This window comes from Podarcis raffonei, chromosome 4 (genome assembly GCF_027172205.1).
Source record: "Podarcis raffonei isolate rPodRaf1 chromosome 4, rPodRaf1.pri, whole genome shotgun sequence".
Classification (NCBI taxonomy): domain Eukaryota; kingdom Metazoa; phylum Chordata; class Lepidosauria; order Squamata; family Lacertidae; genus Podarcis; species Podarcis raffonei.
In genome coordinates this window covers 76,438,383-76,451,521 of record NC_070605.1, presented here as the reverse complement: position 1 = coordinate 76,451,521, position 13,139 = coordinate 76,438,383, and the positions used below count along the sequence as shown (strand labels likewise).

Sequence of the window (13,139 nt, the reverse complement as noted above, 5' to 3'; positions counted from 1 at the left end):
CTCATTTCCTTGGGCATCTTGAGTTCAAACTCAAATTTGACATCAGGCAGGTGACAGGTGGGGGCCCCTGCCCATCTCTCAAGGCAGTCCATGGATGCTTGTGGGAGTTGAGGGTCTGCTGCAAGCCATCAGTTCAGACACTGGATGCAACTGTAAAGTCAACTTCTGAATGCTTATAATGTGACTTGTCTGTTATTTATTAAGGTGAAGGTAATGGGACTTTTCACTTCATTGTGCTTTGGAAATGTTTACTTCTATAGATTTAAGGAGAACAAGGTGCCTGGCTCAGTGGGGCACATTGTTGCCTTGGTGGGGCTACAACGAAAGTAGCTCTCATGCCCTATTTTGAGTTTACCAGATCCTGTACCCAATTGCAAAGTTAAATTTTACACTCTCTCTGCAAAGGGTACCTTTGGACTCAAGGGCTGGGCTGAAACCATTAAAAAGAGAACTTAGGCTTTGAACCCCCACCAAACAGACCATTAGTTCACCCAGCCCACTGTTTGTCTGCTGTCTAGAAGTAGCTCTGAATCTGCTGAGCGAGGTCATTCTGGATGGAATGTAGATGGAATATAGGACCTTTTGAATTCAAAGTACTTACAGAGCTCATTTCTCCCCCTCTGCAGAATCCTCAGAGTTGAGCCCTTTTTAACTCTTAAAATGAGCTGAACAGAAATAATTTGGAAGGGTTTCTGTGTAATGCAGTTGAGGAACTTTTAACCTTCAGGTTTTTCAGGATGCTGCAACCTATGGAAACTGCTGGAGCAGTAAGCCATGGGGAAAGCGGGTCCTTGATAGCAGCCAGTTAGGGAGTGGCCTACCTCAGATATTGTTCTTGGGAAGATGAAGTTAGCAGCATCCCAAAAATATTTCTCACCGTTGCTTCTCAGGTAAAAATCTGCAGCTTTTTCAACTTGGTTCGGCCTTGTAAGGCAAACAATACCCTTCACGTGTGTTGCGATAGGTTTGATTATTTTTCTTTAACTCCGATAAGCAAGTAAATTAAAATGCTAACACAACACTTGCTTACTGGAATCGAGTATCTTAGCAGTCAGAGCAATACAGTACTTATTATCTCACATGGCTGGCCTGCTATGGAGCAGTGGAATTTTTAAGAAGGTCCATGGAGGCTAGTGACATCTCTTTGTACCTCTTTCAGAATCCTGCCATCCAATCAAAGAGGCATCTCTGAGGAGTGCTCAATGCTGAGGCCAAGTCAGTGGAAACAGGAACTAAGTAAGGAGAGCAGTCTCCTGCATTGTGAGTTTGTGACAGATCACTGAAGCCTTTCATGGGTACCTGCATTAGGGAACTCTCCAATGAACACTTCAGGCCACACTAATAGTAGGTTAGGTTCAATATTATCGACTCATCAACATCATTCAAACTTCTCCAGCAAGAAAAAGCAATATTTAATACAGCACAAATAGCATCTTAATTGCAAGCATATAGTGAACTATACAAAAATCATACAGAATCCTAATCCGATATAAAGCATTCTTCCAAATGAAGTATTATTTTGAAGTCTTCGTCTCTGAAGGATTTTCACCAGTGTCAAGTGTCTTCAGCAATCGAAAAAGGCCAGCTGCTTCTCTTATCCGGCTGAATTCAATACAAAAGGCTTGCACTTCTATAAATAAGTCCTGTACATTAATTATTTTGTTCCGAATCAAGGATTGTAGAAAGACGCACACAAGTCGTACTAGCCGGTTCTGAAACATAGACGACACATGGGTTATATCTAATGTTAGTTCTACTCAAAGTAGGCTCACTGAAATTACAGTGGTACCTCTGGTTGCGAATGGGATCCGTTCTGGAGGCCCGTTCGCAACATGAATAGAACGCAACCCACAGCAGCGTGTCTGCGCACAAGCGGGCCGCGATTCGCTGCTTCTGCACATGACGTCATTTTGCACGCATGTGCAAGCGGCGAAACCCAAAAGTAACCCGTTCTGGTACATCCAGGTTGCCATGGGATGCAACCTGAAAATGTATCATGAAGCAAACGTAACATGAGGTATGACTGTAATGGAGACGACAAACTTGTGCTAACACTATATATTGACTGTTGACCCAACAAAGCAGCAGCTCACAAAGTAGCTTCAGGGAAATAAAATCTCTTTTAAGAAGATCAAAACTGTTCATTTTATAAGCTAGTTAAAATTTACAGGCCTCACTTTTTAAATTCTGCAATAAGTAGCCTGTTTAAAAATCCCCCAGCCCAGGTGTCAATTTCAATCATCCAATGGTTTTCTTATTACTAAAAGCCACAATTCAGAAACACAGATTGAATTAGAGTATTTCATTTTAATTGCTTGGAAAATAACCCTAAAAAATAGATTGTGCTTTCCTCTTCTTCTTTTTTGTGTTCCTTTTATATACCTTTAATAAGTGTGGGGGACCTTTTGGCCTTCCAGGTGTTGCTCATCCTTGGACCCTGGCCAAGATGGCTGGAGGCGATGCAAACGAGTCCAGCAATATCTGGAAGGCCATAGATTAGCCACCCCTACTTTAAAAGTATGGAATAGTAAGAACAGTAAGACACCAAAATACTGTGCTCCATGAGCAAGGCAAATATTTCAAATTCCCAGGTACAAATTATGTAGAGGGTTTCATAAGGATATTCATCCCCCGCTCCAAGCCTGGGTGAACCAGTCCCAGAATTTCAATAGTTTCTCATTTTGAAATGCTTCCAAAAACCTACCTGCATATACTTGTCCTTAATTTGCTCACAAGTAGAAATACAGTTGGAGATATAAAGGTGAATAAATTCTGGAGGAAGATCAACTGCTGTGGTAAGACTGTTGGAAATGGAAAATAGTTGATTAACTATGAGTAGATCACCCATCAATTCTATGCTGGGGGGTGGGAGTTGATCCCATACCCCCTTAGCAACTACAATTTAGTTACAATGAATTTTTGCAAATGTTCACACAGCCTCCTACATTTATGGTGTGATATTAACATGAGGAGTGTGAAAAGGAAATATACAACTGCAGGTGTGAAAAGATCAGAAAGAGAATTTATTCTTTCAAAATGTAGGGCTGATACTTCCTTTGGGCTACTTTGTGCACAAGTCAGCTTAAAATTTCAACCCACCCCCAATCTTATGGTTTATTTTTTAATGGTACAGTATAATTATTCATTTCATTCATATCCCTCTTCTACAGTTGCATATATTCTGAGCTGATCTCTCTGCCCGAGTCTTTAGAATGAAGTCAGTGGGAGGGAAAGAATGAGCCGATTTTGAATTAATGGATTTGTCAATTGCCGTGCTACACATTTATAAAACCTTTTATCCTTGTTTGTTTTAAGAAATGCCCATGGTAGCTAACAATGCATCACTAAAGCACATTAAAATAGTACGTTGTACTGAAGTTGGGAAGGAATTATTGTTTAAGAGATTATTACTAAGAACTAGTCAATCACAACTAATGGGATAACGACCCTCTTTCACTGGATGGTTATACATTTGCTGAACATGAAGTGGCTGTACATGTTTACTTTCCCACTACACCACCCCAGTTTAAAACGCCATCTGTCTCTTCATAGGAATGGACACAGAGGCTCAATAACATTTACAAACAGCCAGCTGTTTGGTTTCTACCATCCTGAAAGTGCATAGATGGGTATCTTCCTCTGAGCTTGCACTGGCTCTTTCCAATGACTGTGGCTGTCAAAGAAGACAAAAAGGAAGAAGAATCCAAGGATATGGAATACTCCTAAAGCTGCTCCCCACTGAACTATCCACAGGTCCACTGTCATGACATTCTCTCCAGTTTCATGAGCTTAATTAAAAACTAGCAAAATTAGGACAGGAATGGGAAGGGGGCTCATGTATATGGAGAGCCCAAATGCTGTAGGGATTCCTGTTTATGTGCACAAATGCAATTCATCCACATGCTCTGTACATAGGACACAATATACCTCCCTGCCCCTATGTAGTCCCTGAATCTGGAGGCCAAAACACTAAATCTGAGAGATAAAGGAAAGTTAACACTGCCAATTCACCCCACTGCAGCCATTTTCTTATACTGGAAAAGCAAAGGGTGGGCTGGAATTAAACCTACCCTTAATGACAGCTTTGTAAAGGATTAGGTCCAAATCCTTTGGACCAATCCGGCAATTCTGTTTCTGATTGTATCTCATGTACTTTGTCCGTAGAACTGAGTGCAAAACACTGAACTACACTACATTCATATACAGGCACCCAGGATACTGTTCCTTGATGGGACCAAACTGGCTGCATGGATACTAGAAATCAAGCTCATTCAAAAATGCCAACAAGGCAATCTAAAGTAGACAAATAGTTACCGATTGACAACTTCCATTGAATGCAGAGACATGTCCATGTTGACCAAGACTGAAAAATACTCCGTTATCTGACTTGACTGCATAAGTTTAAGCAGCATTTCTATAGCAACCAAAGGATTATTTTCCACTAAATCAGGCAATTTGGCAGGAGTGAGGCCAATGTGGTAAACAAGCTTGGGGTCTTTCTCCAATTCTCCAAGGAGCTGCAGAGGGAAAATAAATAAATGGACACCTTAAGACTTAACAAGGCACAACAAAATATAGGTGACAATACTATATACTACTTTCAAGTTTAAGGATACTTTAAGCTCACATTAGAAAATGCACAGTAATGGAATTGGACTATGTACCACCTGACTACTACACACACCTGCGTTTGCTGTGCTGATGACAAAGGACTTTTGAAAGCTTTGGCCATGATTCGTTTGATTTCCACCCCGGCACTGTTTTTCACACACATTGACTTGTCCCACTGAATGGCATGATCTGGCTCTATCGGGTTCAACCAAGCGAGCTCATCCTCACAAATGTGAAGTGGAGGCGGGGGTCGTATAAATTCTGGACGAAAATGGCCTGGGAAAATAATTTGCATTCATATCATCAATCTGAAAGCACCTGGTACAGAAAGCCTACTAAATATTATGCTCACTTCTCCCTAAGCATTACATTCTGAACACATAATGAAATACATTATGCCATACTGTCAGGCTCCGTGAAACAATCGTGATAGTTCAGATATGATAGTGGTGCAATGTTTGCAGCTGAGAACTTTCCTAAAACCTCCAATTCCAAAACAGGGTAATAGATAAACCACCATAAAAACCTGTGGGCAATCTGTCGCATGGTGATCCGGATGAATTCTATGGCGACACTTAGTGCATGATGGAAAATTACAAATCCATTCAGAAATCTGATAGTATAAACTAGAGTATAAGGCCCCATCTTCACTATTCATTCAAAGCAGTCTCCTACCACTCTAAACAGTCATGCCTTCCCCAAAGAATTCTGGGGACTATAAAGGGGTACTAAGAGTTGTTAGGAGAACCCTATTCCCCTGAAAGAGCAACAGTTCTCAATAGCGTTTTGTCAATCAATTCCTCTTCCCAGGGAACTCTGCCTCTGTGAAGGCAATAAGGGTCGCCTAACAACTCTCAGCACCCTCAACGAACTACAGTTCCCATGATTCTTTGAGGGAAGTTGTGACTTTTTTACAGAGATGATACGGCTTTATGTGCAGTGCAGATGAGTCCTAAGTATATTCTAGTTCTTCATTCATAGCTAGAATAATGGTAGAATATAGCACAGGACTGAACCATAGTACGGTGGTACCTCGGGTTACATACGCTTCAGGTTACATACTCCACTAACCCAGAAATAGTACCTCGGGTTAAGAACTTTGCTTCAGGATGAGAACAGAAATAGTGCTCCGGCAGTGCGGCGGAAGCGGGAGGCCCCATTAGCTAAAGTGGTGCTTCAGGTTAAGAACAGCTTCAGGTTAAGAACGGATCTCCAGAACGAATTAAGTACTTAACCCAAGGTACCACTGTACTACTTATTAGAACTAAGGTTACAAACCTAGGTTAGTTTATAGTTAGTGTGGAGAGACTAACCATAAACAAACCTGGATTTGGACAACATACTAAGCCAAACCATGGTTTAGCTCAGTGCAGTGCAGCTGCAAAATGACCAGGGAGGAGCCAAGCAGCCACAATCTCCTTCCTGGGAGCTAAACCATGGTTTTGCTTAGCATGACCTGCAAACCAGGCCAATGTACAGAAACTATTTTCATTTAGGATATGTTTGCAATATAACAGGACTCTATGACCCTCAACCTGCAGAAGTTAAAAGCATCAGACCAACTCAGCTATTCTAATAAACGAAGTGCAGGAGAAATCGACTTTATTTTGTGGCACATCCCATTGGTCATTGCTTTGGAAAAAAGCATTCATTCTTTCATTGCAATCAAGTAGTTGTTGTTTTTTTACAAGTTTTAAAGCTTGCTACAATCAGTACAATCACAAACAGAAATGAAGTGGTGGGATTGTAACTAATGTTATAGCTATCTTATGCTGCAAGTGGGTGAAAGATTACAGAAAGTAATGCATACTTTCAATAGGTGGTTTTGGTCCACTCACTAGAGCTTCAGTGATCTGGGAGGCAACGGAGCTGTCAAAACCAGAATTTGAAGAATCTGGGTCAGGGTCACTGAGAATGCTGGGGAAACTCGCTTTACTCTGTGTCGGCAGTTCAGACTGACGTTCTAGAAGGGGAAATGGTTAACACAATGTTCAGTGCACGTGATCTTGAGTAAAACAAACAGAATTGTCAACTGAGCAACACCACCGGATGAAACCCATACTCAACATGAGTAACCACAAGAATCAGGATTCAGAAGTTTGAACAGACATCATGAACTATAAATCTGATCAGAGGCTGTTTTTACTTTTTTATGCACCCATCTCACAATAAGGTAATATGGCTTACTGTAATTCAAGGGCACTGTTTGGAAGAGTCTGAGAACTTAAGAGTCTAAGTCTCAAGCCTAAGATCGAGAACTCACAAAAGCACTTGTGAGATCAACACTGGTTGAGATGAGCTAAGCACAAGTTCTGAGAGAATTATCATTCTTCTCTAGGCATGGAAGAGGCTCTCTCTAATTCTGTAGTGCTTTCCAATTGCTTCCAGAGCTCAGCACAGTATCAAGGAGAGGACCACACACAAACACAATATGAGGGTGGAGGCAGGGTTGGTGCTAAGTATGAATCTGTGGTCCCTTGACTGTAATTTTAGGTAGCAATTTGTATGCACAGCTGTGAACCACAAGCCGTATTTTAATATACTTTTCTCTTCAGAATTGGAAACTGACACAGCAAAGGCTTTTTGTAAAAAAGAGCTCTGGGTGTATTTTATAGTTCTTATTCAGGCTTCCTCAACCTTGGCCCTCCAGATGTTTTTTGGCCTACAACTCCCATGATCCCTAGCTAGCAGGACCAGTGGTCAGGGATTCTGGGAATTGTAGTCTCAAAACATCTGAAGGGCCAAGGTTGAGGAAGCCTGTTCTTACTCATGTACACATACATCAACTTTTTATATCATATTCTAAACAGATATGTAAAATAATGCCTGAAAATATTTCTAGAAATAGCAAAATATGACCTCAGAAACATCTTCAAGTTAAGAGGGGAAAGCACTACACACTATTCAAACTGAAAATAAATTGAGATATTTTAGTGCAGTATTTTCCCCTTGTTCGTCAATTCCAGGAAGTCTCCTTTGATTTGAAAGGGAGGGTGCTGGAAAAAATCTGATTTCAATAGAGGTCACTGATCCTTAATCAACTAAGTCTTCCATCAAATAAACAGTTTGTACTTAACACAGTACATTGCCAGAATACTTTTCCTTTTCCAGAGCAACATATGACACATAATTGGCAAGAAGCTTAGTGACAAAACTAGCTACAAAAAGCACAAAATGAGAATTTATTTGAAAAATTATCCCAGCAGTGTGAAGAGCAAAATGCAATCAAAATATACTGTTAGCTCAACTCTGTAAAAGTTAGGAAGTCTGTTTTAACATCAACTGTCCAAGTGTAAATCAAGTTCGAATCATTTTTTCTGTTCCTCTTTGTTTAGCAACATGGAAGTTCCATTCTGATTCCTGCAGAGTGCCTTGCCTATTCACCTTAGTAGTGTTCTAGGGGGAACAATTAAATCAACTGTTTTCTCTCCTTGTTCTTTCTGGCAATAGCTTTTCTTGCCCACATCTTAGAGGCAGAACTGCCAGAATACACAACCGCTGACCAGAAAGAATCATTGTTCCACCTTTCAGCATGCCAATAATTGCTTCTTAAAAGCCACACACTGACAAATTCAGTGTGACAAATTCATGTTCAAATTCAGCAAAGTACTGTAAACACGTACTATAAAAATACAAACATTAGCTTGCAAGCACAAGAACACAGCCACTCTCTTACGACTCTTCTACGCACACTTAGCACAAGAACAAAGGTAGTGCAAATGTCATTCATTCTAGAGCAGGATCAGATCTCGGCAAGAACAATAAATTTTTACCTGCCAAAGCCAGCTGAAGGCCGCTGATATCCACAGATTGGCCCATATTTCCTACATCCATTGATGCAATCTGTCTTGGGGTCTTTTTGAAGAGCTCTCTAGGTGGGGCCAACATCAGCTGGGAAAGAAAGAATTTCTCTGGCGGGGTTATAGGAGGCAGAAAACCTGGAAAGGCAACATCATTTCAGGATTTCATGTGCTAAAAATAGTACTTTATACATACTGAAATACAAATATTAACTTGATGTAACAAATGGGTAGAAATATTTTGCACTCTTCTCTAACAACTGGGTTTACGTGAAATGCAAGTGATTTATGTATAAACATACAACCAAAAACAGAAAGTTTTGTTTGGCTGTAAATTAAACTAGCTAAAACAGCATCTGTTTGTACAGTAAATGAATACTCAGAATTAGAACAGTATTTTTAAAATGAATTTTCCTCACCTCAACTTACATATTCTGAAAGACTTTTAAAATAACCTTTTAGACTGGTACTTTTGCTACATTGTCCTCATATTTTACACATTTCCTTGGCATCAACAAACACATCCTCATATTTTGCAATTACAATTAGGGTCACAAACATTATTCTCCCCAACTTATATATAGGAATTAATACTTTCTTACTCATCTAACCAACTCATGACATGTTTTACAGGTTTTTGTTGTTGTTACTAATAATAACAGTAACATATTTATTTATATCCCAACCTTTATTTCAAAGGAGCCCAGAGCAGCAGTGATAAAAGTTTTTAAAATTTGTTTTTAAAACAACATTCTTAACTAAGGATCTCAAGGTTACCAGGAACAGTGTCTTTTAGCCATCAAATACCTAAAGTAAACATGAATGTTTTTAAATTTGTCCTGAAAGTCAATGAACCAGGCTTGGGGGAAGGAGAATTAGGTTATCAATGGCTACTAGTTATGACAGCCATGTACCACTTCCACTTTCAGAAGCAGTAAGTCTCTAACCTACTGGAGAGCACGAGCAGAAGTGGATTACTGTGTGCAAATCTTGCATGTGAACTTCCCACAAACATCTGACTAGCAACTGTGGGAACAGAATGCTGGACTAGATGAGTCATTTGTCTAATCCAGCAGGGCTCTTATATTTTTAATAAGAGACTTAATTATGACAGAAGGCAATATTGCCAAAGTCAGGCCCTGGCTTCTTAAACACAATTCAAAGTTCTGGCTTTAATAAACCACTGAAACTGGTTGATTTTCATACATATATAATTCTTGTTTACAAAAAAGGATCTATTATGATCACACAAATATCTACAATGGTACCTTGGTTCTCAAATGCCATGGTACTCTTAACAACTTGGAACCCAAACACTGCAAACCCGGAAGTAAGTGTTCTGGCTTGCGAACATTTTTCGGAAGCCGTACATGTTCCATTTTGAGTGCCACACTTCCGTTTTGAGTGTTACGCTGAGGTCTGTCTGATTTTGCTATTTATTTTGCATTTTTGTATTTGCAGCTCTTTTGTTTTTGCTTATGTGACTGTGTGGAACCCAGTTCGGCTACTGATTGTGCGACTGCAGTACATTGATTATTACTTTCATTTTATGGCTCAATGGCCTCGTTAGATAGTAAAATTCATGTTAAACTGCTGTTTTAGGAGTTTTTTAAAGTCTGGAACGGATTAATCCACTTTGCATTACTTTCTATGGGAAAGTGTGCCTTGGTTTTGGAACACTTTGATTGTGGAACTGACTTCTGGAACGGATTAAGTTTGAGAACCAAGGTAGTACTGTATTTTGTTGCATGTGAATTTAGTGAGATGGAATGACTGGCTATCAATGTCATCATGTGTGAATGCATACACACTTTTCCTTACAAAGCCATAATATTAAACTAGATAAATATATTTATTTAATCCATTTTTACTCTGCCTTTCAAATATTTTTTTTCAAGGTAGCTTACATTAATTACATTTTTTTTAAAGTGTTCCTCGTTTCCAATCTGTGTAAGCATCACAAGTTTTCACCTAAATTTAGATGAGCCTATGCACTGTAACCAGGGAGGGGTCACTTTGCAAGATGGGTACCTATTACCCAATGGGTTCAAGATCACCTAACACAAAAGTGTTAAACCCCTCTAAAACCCCTCCCTACTCACAGCCAGCATGTTAGAAACATGAACGTTTGGTAATATTCCACAAGGGCGTTTTCCCCCAGGGGCTCTGGCCACTTATATGTGATGATATGTGACTGTCTGAACAGGGAAGTGATGGGTGCTGTTTACTTGAGAATAAACAATGATGATTAGGAAGGCAGTATGACAGCCATTAAATCAGGGCCACCCAAAAAAAGCATGCCACACACATCCAAAGGCAATACCAAAGTTAAGACAACAAGAGAGTAAAGCTGCAATCCTATACAGGTACATTCATGGGAGCGAGTCTGATTGAACTCAGTGAGACATGCTTCTGAATCAACATGCACAGGACAAGCAGTAACTGAAATAAAAATGATGTGGGTGGAGGGATCACAGGTAAGAAAGGAGTTGAAAAAAACCACCTTAAAATCCTGACATACTTGTGGTGGTGGGGAGGAAAAATGCATCTATTCCTTTTAAGTCTTTGGTGAGGAACCTGTGGCTCTCCAGATGTGGAAGCTCTAAGTATTAGTATTATTATTATTAATAATAATAATCACTGGGGCTAAAGCTGCAATCCTATACTGTATAGGTACATTCACAGGCTGGGGGGAGCAAGCCTGATTGAACTCAACGGGACATGCTTTTGAATCAACATGCACAGGACAAGTAGTAACTTAAATGAAAGAAAGGAGTTCAAAAACAACACCGTAAATCCTGACATACTTGTGGTGGATGGGGGAGACGGGAAAATGCATTTATTCCGCTTTAAGCCAGGGGTGAGGAACCTGCGGCCCTCCAGATGTGGGAGCTAGTAGTAGTAATTAGTATTATATTATGATGATGATCACCGGGACTGGAGCCCAGCACCACCCGGACGGCCACGGGTTTCCCCCAACCCCGATTCAAACGTACAACTAAGGTGTGGGAAAGGAGGCGCTGCTGCTGAGGAGAAACCGCTCTTCTCCCCCCACGGGGAGAATCGTTCGGCCGGCGGTACCTGAGAGCGGAGGCCTCTCGCCGTCGTCGCCGCCGCCACCACCACCGGCCGGGCCTGTGGCGGCGCTGGCGGCGGCGGCGCTGCTGGCGGTGGTTCTCTCGGGCGGCGCGGGGTTGAGGAGGTGCGCGAAGATGGCGGCGAAAGGGTTGGCGGCGAGCGGCTCGGTGCGGTACATCTCCCACAGCAGGTAGAGGGCGGTGAGGCGCTGCGGCGGCGTGGGCAGCAAGTCGGGCTGCTGCAGGAGCAGCACCAGCACGGAGCCCACGCGGAAGTGCTCGGCCTTGCCGAAGTAGTGGTGGAAGGCGGTGGAGAGGCCTTCGAAGGTGCCGCCGCCGGCCTCCTCCGACACGATGCTCAGCAGGCTCGACAGCTCCTTCGGGGAAAGGCTCATCTCTCCACGAGGCGGCGGCGGAGGAGAGAACTCCGCCTCGGTGCTGCTGTTATTACTACTGCTATTATTACTACTACTATTGTTACTACTACTACAACCCCCACCGGGTATCGAACCCGCGGCCTCCGTAGCGCAGCCGGGCTGGGGGACTAACGCTGGCCCCACCCGCCGGCATCCAGCTCCGCCCCCTTCCTCCTGTCTCGCCTCGCCTGCGCGCGCTACCTCGCCCGCCTACCTACCTACCTACCAGCTACTCCTCTCATTATTCATTTACCGCCCCCCCCGTGCGCGCGCATGTTTCCCGCAACGTTCTGCCGCCCACGCTCTATCTAGACATCACGGCTATCGCTCCGCGCGAGCGGGCTCTACCGTAAAGTCGCTCGCCGCCGGATAGCGGGCCCCGCTTTCCAACATTGTCGCAAAGCTTATATAGAGGGAAGGAGCGGTGAAACCCGGGCAACCAAAGGGAGGCGGCGGGGGAGCAGCGGAAGCGAGCGGCGATCTTCCAGTGGTTGGGAACTGAGCTTCGTGGCTCCCCCTCGGCAGAAAGGGATTGGGCTCTTCCGAACCCAGATACTGGAATGAGAAGCGGGATTGGCCGCTCGGAGACCTAAAACTTCAAGGGAGAGGAACGGGATTGGCTGTTTCCTCCTTTGAGGTGGAGCGCTTTGCCGGGTCTGATGAGTAATGTGTTGTTTCGATGTTTGTAGTCTGATTTCCAAGCAGGTTTTTTTTTTTTTAAGAAAGGTAACTGAAGCAACGCAACTTTAATGTACAGAGCTGAGGCCTTGAGAGTGTGTTTGCGCGGGAGAAGTGCAGCCCATTCCGATTTCAGTGGGTTATGCAGTGATTCTTGACTCGCAGTACCATCTTGTGCACCTTTATTCCGAAGTAAGGTGCACTGCCGGCTTAAGATGCAGCGAGGTCTTAAGGGATAGCTCAGCTGGTAGAGTATGAGACCCTTAATCTCAGGGTTGTGGGTTTGAGTCCCACTAGATGACCCTGGGGGTCCCTTCCAACTCTGATCCTTCTGTGTTTCAAATCACATTTGCCCCAGCAGTTGGATGTGTTTCCAAGTTGCCCGCTGTCTGTCCACGCTGGTGGGTGGAGAGAGGGTGGAGATTCTGGCTTCATATGGCTTATATTTCAAAGCTGCTTTGGGAGGAAATGCATCAAAACACAGGGTTTATATGTGGATTGTGACTAGCATCCTATACAGAGGGCTTCACAAAGCAGCTGAGGGAGTGCACAGGATA

General features: G+C 42.6%; 1 protein-coding gene across 1 annotated transcript; it reads right to left on the bottom strand.

The window, feature by feature from the left end:
• Positions 1 to 1,377: 1,377 nt before the first annotated feature.
• Positions 1,378 to 12,093, bottom strand: CNOT11 (CCR4-NOT transcription complex subunit 11). The gene is made up of 7 exons (XM_053384193.1): positions 11,493 to 12,093; positions 8,385 to 8,549; positions 6,422 to 6,574; positions 4,685 to 4,887; positions 4,315 to 4,517; positions 2,705 to 2,801; positions 1,378 to 1,712 (listed from the first exon to the last, which is right to left on the bottom strand). The coding sequence occupies exons 1-7, from the start codon at positions 11,881 to 11,883 to the stop codon at positions 1,515 to 1,517; spliced, it is 1,410 nt and encodes a 469-aa protein (XP_053240168.1). The 5' UTR covers positions 11,884 to 12,093; the 3' UTR covers positions 1,378 to 1,514.
• Between the last annotated feature and the right edge of the window lie 1,046 nt (positions 12,094 to 13,139).